The 7,500-nt window shown below is 40.6% G+C and overlaps 1 protein-coding gene across 1 annotated transcript; it reads right to left on the bottom strand.

The window, feature by feature from the left end:
* Positions 1-4,040: 4,040 nt before the first annotated feature.
* On the bottom strand, positions 4,041-4,754 carry LOC101846872. The gene has a single exon (XM_005095231.1). The coding sequence runs from the start codon at positions 4,752-4,754 to the stop codon at positions 4,041-4,043; it is 714 nt and encodes a 237-aa protein (XP_005095288.1).
* Between the last annotated feature and the right edge of the window lie 2,746 nt (positions 4,755-7,500).

The following is a 7,500-nucleotide window of genomic DNA, read 5'->3' as shown; positions in this document are numbered from 1 at the left end:
CACAGAATAGTGGTCAGACTTGACTTTAGACTCTTCGTATGTCTGATTTCTCCTGATGGGCCACGGGTGCGTGAGGGGGGGGGAGAAGGAGACGAGAAAAAAGAAAGAAAACAAAAAAGAAAGAAAGAAAAAAAGAAAGAAAGAAAGAAAGAGAGAGGGGAGAGAGACAGAGAGAAAGAGAGAGAGAGAGAGAGAGAGAGAGAGAGAGAGAGAGAGAGAGAGAGAGAGAGAGAGATGACGGACAGACAGATAGACAGACTAACTGACTGACTGACTGGTATACAAAAAGAGGCGTTCGGGAAAAGTTGTCTAATGGAGACAGGGTTCAACGTAAGGGCTGGGGGAAAAAGTGGATTATATTATGTGTGTATGGAGGGGATGAAGCTCCCCCTCCCCTCCCTTTAAAGAAACGATTGGGGAGCCCTGTTAAAAAGAAAATCATTAATTCTAATTATGGCAACTGGAGCCCTTCCACGGGTAGAATACCTGAGGTGGACAGGTAAACGTGTTTGCAAGACACTGTTCTGGTACATCCTCTCCACTCTCGTCCATGGATCTCTCTCGTCCCCGGATCTTTCCTTTACTTTCTCATCTCTAGGCAAAGTTCTTTACCCTGAACTGACCAGTGTGTGTGTGTGTGGAACGGCGTTTAACTAAAATTCACGTGTGATTCCCGATGTTTTGACTCCAGAGAGTGGATTGTTTGTGATGAACCAGGGCATGGGCTTGGCTTGGGGAGGGGGAGGGGGGTTGGAAGAGAGAGACAAACAGACAGAAAGAGAGAGAGAGAGATAGAGAGAGAGAGAGAGAGAGAGAGAGAGAGAGAGAGAGAGAGAGAGAGAGAGAGAGAGAGAGAGAAATGGAAGTTCACAGTCAGTGATTGTAACTTGGACTCCGTCACGCGCTGTTCAACCTTTAAGGTGGACATCTGCGATGAATAGCGGCCCGGCCCTCTCTCACGTCAGGCGGCCGGGACTCTGCTCCACTCGGACGTCTCGTCAATGACGTCAAACAGGCTTGACATCAGCTCTTGCGCACGAAACTCAGAACTTTGTCCCAAAACAAAACCTATGGACGTCCTCGATTGCCTGAACAGCTGATCACTCCGGTGAAGAATTGATCAACTCTCTGAGAACTCACACTAAACTGTCCTCAGAGAAAGTTGTATTTGAAAATAGCAAAAGTTGCAAGAAAAATTAGCAAAAGTTGCAAGAAAAGTTGCAAGACGTGTATAGCTAAAACAATGCCACGGAACTATTGGAATACATTGTTGCTATGCTCATTTCAATTAAAAGTAACCAATATGAGTTTTGTTAGATCAAAATCAGAAGTTTAATGTGAATGTCTGCCAAAAAAAAAAACACAACAAAAACGCATGGAGGTTGCATGGTGTACGAAAACAGTGTGTCCCCTGACACATGCGCCAGGTCGTTAAACTCTCGCTGACGTTGGGCAGGTGTCAGCAGCGTGGTTTTTGGGGCTGTTCAAATATAATCTTACACTTTTTTTTACACTCAATCCCGTAATATTACGTTATGTGCTCATAATAATAATAATATGACATTTATATTGCGCAAATCCGTGTTACAATCAATCTTCTATGCGCTTTACTTTTAGATTATTATAGTATTCATGAAAAACATGCATACACACATGTGACTTAATAATTATATACGGTACAAGCGGAACTTTTCCAGAAAAACGCAGTGTCATTTTACCACTTTAACCACACTGGTGTGATCAAAATTAGACTAGATCTGGTGCTCTGGTGTGGTTTACTTCTTCTTTCCTATCAAACACCTATCGTCCTTATCTCCCCTCCTTCTTTTTTATGTTTGTTACTCTCTTGTAACACCTCTAATCTTCTGGCGCTCATATAACCTTATGCAGTTGCGAGCGCGGTAAAACCTCAACTAATTTATTTTTTTTAAGACTAGATCTACATGATGTCATGTAGCACAGATATCTACCATTGTATAAAGTGCGAGATGACATATTATATATATATATATATATATATATATATATATATATATATATATATATATATATATATATATATTTATATATATATATATATATATGTATATAAAACACTGATGAATGCCTTGATCTCGGGAGCAAACTTCGTTTGGCGTCCGATAGCTTTCTATGCAAGGCCATTGTTTTGCTCACAGTGTCGTACGTGTGTGTGTCTGAGTCAGTCAGTGTGTGTATGTGTGTGTGTGTGTGTGTGTGTGTGTGTGTGTGTGTGTGTGTGTGTGTGTGTGTGTGTGTGTGTGTGTGTGTGTGTGTGTGTGTGTGTGTATGTGTGAGTGTGTGGGGGGGGTTATGTGAGACAGCGTGTGGACCCTTTCCAAACTTGCTTGGTGTCTTTTCTTTCAACAAAGTGTGTGTGTGTGTGTTTGTATAACAAATTGAGTTGTCTGAATCTTTGTCTAGGCCTATTCAAGTAGGCCTACTGGAACCCATAGTGATGCATGCGTGCGTGTGTGTGTGTGTGTGTGTGTGTGTGTGTGTGTGTGTGTGTGTGTGTCTGTGTGCCTGTGTGCCTGTCTGTGTGCGCATTTGCTTCTCATTGTAATGGTACTTTGTGTTGCGAGGGCACGGTGGCAGAGCGGTTAGTACGCTCGTCTCCGAAGCGGAAAGTCCGGGTTCGAGCCTTGGTTTGGACACGGATTTTTTTTCGCCCCCTCCTGCCCACCCAGCAGTAATGGGTACCTGACTTCGAGCTGGGGAAGTAAAGGTGGCGTGGAAAGGAACTGGTCACACTACCACAATATTACGAAGGCCCAGGAAGTTGTCTCACTAACAAGGCAATCCCCAATGTCTAGGATGCGGGAACATCTTTACTTTACTTGGTGTTGCTATGTATAGACGAATAAGTACATATATTTTCACATTGATTTGCACTTGCTTGTGATTTCAGTTGACGAGTGCAGAAAAAAAATGAAGGAACCTCCGTGATACCTACAAAAAAGCTAGAAATGAAGCCATGACCACCAAAAGCGGACAAGTGGCTGCGACGAAGAAGAAGGTGCCATGGAAGTATACAGCTGTCCTACAGTTTCTAGATAAATTTGTGGCACCAAACAAATACTTTCTCTCCCCCCTCTATCCTCTCTCTCTCTCTCTCTCTCTCTCTCTCTCTCTCTCTCTCTCTCTCTCTCTCTCTCTCTCTCTCTCTCTCTCTCTCTCTCTCTCTCGTGCAATCTCACTTTCTAATAATAATCATTAACTCCCACACACATATCTTTATTAAAAATCAGCACTGCACTTCGACGTGAGGGTTCATAAAAGATAAAAATTGAAAGGGTCAAAATAAAAACGATCCTAAGTCACATTTAAGTGGTTTCGAGAAAAGGGGCAAAGACTGTCCACATAGGACTTAGGCACAAAAATGCTGTGGAAATGAGAGGATTTCAATGCTGATAACTCTGTTAAAATGTACTTAGACTCTACGACACTGTGACAAAAAGCTGTGTCTCCTTTCAAATAATGCCACTTTGTCCTTAGCTCAATGTTCATCCAAATGTGACTTAGGATCGTTTTTGTTTTGATCCCTTCAAATGTGAAATAAAAAGAATAGAACTAATGAATTGTGCAGCGTTTTCATTCATGAATTTCCAAATTTAAAATAATCGTTACAATGCTTCCTCAAGGACTTGAAGCGGAATAAGAATGTTGAAGAAACCCTCAGGGAGTCCTGTGTACTTTATTTCTAGATATGTTTAATAATTTCAAAGCCGGAATTTTGTTGTCCAAAATTGTTACATAAGAACGAGAGTTTTATAAGTTCATCAGCTTAAAGTAAATGAAAATTGTTAAGAACTGAAAGCAACTAATTTTCTCCAAAGTCTCCATCGGACAATCCTGAGGAAGCAGACGAGCTGTTGGAAGAAGAGCCGGACGCTGACAGTCGCGTGGACAGGTAGGTGCATAGCATTCAATGGTATTAATCGTGCGCATTCCCCTGGTAACATGTTCCATTTGCCACGACACAGGTGCCAAATTGGGGAAGAAATCCATGAAGGCATTTCTCAGTTCCATTGCCTTATGCCCAGCTCTTTTGCCCCACTTTGTATGTGCAAAAAGTGTTGGGGTCGGTCGGATCCTTTCTGTTCTTCCAACAGGCTCATCACTTCAATAGGAGTAGACTGACTCTGCAGCATGTTGTGCAAGACACACGCAGCTTTGGTGATATCAACCACCAACCGAGGTCTCGCATCTATCTTAGTGTGGAATATTCTCCATCTCTCAGCTAACAGCCCAAAAACATTCTCAACCACTCGACGTGCCCTGGAGAGGCGATAATTGAAAATCTGCTGCTGTATGGGACACGTCTTGCCTGGAAACGGCCGAATGTGTTTTTTAAGGGGAAAAGCTTCATCTCCCACAAATACATAGGGCATGGGGCCAAGATGAGGGGCCCCTGGAAGTGAAGAGTCCTCAGGCAGATCAAGGCTGTCAGCAGCCAGCAGTTTTCCGAAATTGGAATGAGAAATGATCTCCCCATCACTATTTCTCTCAAATGACCCAACATCAATGCAGATAAAATGAAGATGCGCATTCACCAACGCCAAAAGTACAATTGAAAATGTGCCTTTGTAGTTTCTGTACAAAGAGCCAGAATTTCTTGGAGCTCTGATTACCACATGTTTACCGTCAATGACACCGAGGCAGTGGGGGAAGTGCCATCTGTGTTCGAAGTTTGATGCTATCAGTTGCCAGTCTTCTTTCAGAGGAACCACCATGTGTATCGGAGACAATCGCTTCCACAGGGCTTAAGACACCTCAGAGACAATCTTGGCAACGGTAGTCTCGCCAACTCTGTAACTGAATCCGATGGATCTGAAGCTTTCCCCAGTTGCCATATATCTGAAAGAAAGCAATAGACGGTGAATGTTAAGGGGGTGGGAGGCAGTGTATTTTCACAATTTTCACGATGTTTTTGGATTTTGAATTTTTTGTGCAAGATGGATAGAGGAGATCTATATGAATCGTTGGTGTCAGTTTTGTCCACCTGCGATCTCAATTTTTCCGAGATATTGCCAACTTTCTGCAATATAACGTCATCATTGAATTTTTTAAAAATTATTCAAGACTGAAAAGAGGTGCTTATTTTCAAGATGGCCGCCATTTCCATGGCAACCACATATTTTTTATTTAAAGTTTGTGGGGACATTTTGGTGAGTCTATGTAATCTATCTATGCTATCATTTTTATCATTTAAATCATGTAATGACAAAAAATAGCATTTCACTGACCCCCTCCTTACATACACTTGAATATAACTTCTAACATACATTAATTATAACTTGTGATTGTTGTCTGTTTTCAGTGACAGCACAGTCAGCGCCGTTAGTGATAAGACAGAAGCTTCGAAAAGAAAACGACCCAAGAAAGCGAAGCCTATGAAGGATGGACCTTCATCAAGTCTGGACGAGGCGATTTTAGGCCTGATTAAAGATCATCGTAGAAATAGAGATGAAATAAAAACAAAGTATGCAGCAACAATATAGGCCTAATAAGGATGACAATGAATCATTCTGCACAGACATTTGCTTCCGAATGAGAAAAATGTCTCCCCAAATACAGAGTTTTCTCTAATATCAGATCAGCACCCTTCTATTCAATGCCGAAAATCAAGAGTTTACCCAAATACCAATCCTCCCACTCCCTTCACCAATTCCTGCTACCCAGCCATCAGTCGCGGACGATACGACCTCCAATAAAAACGCACCCACCTACCCTGAACATCGCCCCATACTTTCTGGCGACAGTGGTCGCAGGGAGTAGGCCTACATCTGACCTCATTGCTAATGCTACGCATATTTCACAGATTTATGAGTGATTATGACGTTCCGTATTTTGGTTTTGCATCGTATTATGTTTTACATTTGTTGAAACTAAAACATCAGAATGTACTGATCAAAACAAGTGTTGGCGTTTACAATAGTTTACTCGCCTGAGCACAGAGAGAGAGAGAGAGAGAGAGAGAGAGAGAGAGAGAGAGAGAGAGAGAGAGAGAGAGAGAGAGAGAAGGAGGGAGAGAGAGAGAAAGAGAGAGAGAGTAGTCTACGTACCTGATGTATATCGCCAAACGTTCTCTTGGGCATTTCACCTCTCGACTGATGCCGTGTTTGACGAGGTCCCCTTCTACCAGGTATTGTACTTGAGCAAATTGCTCCCTTGTTAGTCGCATGTATTTCTTGAAGAGATCTCCATCGAGGCCAAGCTCTTTGACAAGGTTGTAGTAAGCACCATGCTGCTGTCTTAATTGCAAAATACTATTCACTCAAAATCGATGTTTCCTATTTGCGCCACATTTCTGCTTTCGTAGGAGCAGGAGTGCTAACAGCAAAATTCTCTCGTTTTCAACGTAGACTGCTTGCTTTGACAGAACCGGTGCCATGATTCAACCAGAAATGGCGGATACGAATTTCGGGTATATGGAAGAAGGGCTCTTTTTTCACCGCACCCGAAGTTCGCATAGGTTTTACTGGCATATGGAATACCAGCTTTGGTATTATAAGAAGAAAAAGTACAGCAAGAACAAGAAGAAGAACAAGATGAACAAGAACAAAAAGAACACGAACAAGAACAAGAATAAGAAAAAGAACAAGAAGAAGGATTAACGCGTAAATTCGTGGTAATAATGCTTTAAAATATATAACAATTTAACAACAACATTACTTATGATCATCATTATAATAATATTGATTAAATGACGTTTTAAAAGCAATAGTGATAATAGAATTAGAACTCAAATATGCTATTACATGATGATAAATAATAACAGCAACAACAATAAAACAATAATAGAAACAATATATGATACTTACTTTTACTTTTTTTTCCGCTTGTACCGGGGGGGGGGGGGGGCGGTGTCGTGGGGAGACACTGGCGTCTGCCTGCAACAAGGCGAGATAATAAAATATTATAATAACAAAATGATATATTATTATAATTAGACCTAGTAGTAGTAGTAGTAGTAGTAGTAGTAGTAGTAGTAGTAGTAGTAGTAGTAGTAGTAGTAGTAGTAGTAGTAGTAGTAGGAGGAGGAGGAGGAGGAGGAGGAGGAGGAGGAGGAGGAGGAGGAGGAGGAGGAGGAGGAGGAGAAGTAGGAGTAGAAGTAGGAGTAGGAGTAGTGGTAGTAGTAGTAATATATATTACTATTATTAATCCTTGTTGTTATTATTATCATTATTGATACTATTAATATTAGTAATAATAGTAATATTAGCATTATTATTATTATTATTATTATTGTTATTATCATTATTATTATTTAAATCATAATAAATTTTTTTCTAAGTGGGTTTGTTTAGTGCGGGGGGGGGGGGGGTTCGTTATCAATAACACTATCATTACTATCTTTATTATCATCATCATATCCGTATTATTATTATTGTTATATTATTATTATTATTATTATTATTATTATTATTATTATTGTTATTATTATTATTATTATGATTATTATTATTATTATTATCT

Source organism: Aplysia californica, unplaced genomic scaffold (genome assembly GCF_000002075.1).
Source record: "Aplysia californica isolate F4 #8 unplaced genomic scaffold, AplCal3.0 scaffold00098, whole genome shotgun sequence".
Lineage (NCBI taxonomy): Eukaryota > Metazoa > Mollusca > Gastropoda > Aplysiida > Aplysiidae > Aplysia > Aplysia californica.
This window is presented reverse-complemented; position numbering and strand designations above follow the sequence as displayed.

Excerpts from the sequence above, each read along its gene's own strand:
- LOC101846872 (XM_005095231.1), bottom strand. The coding sequence starts at position 4,754 with ATGGTGGTTCCTCTGAAAGAAGACTGGCAACTGATAGCATCAAACTTC.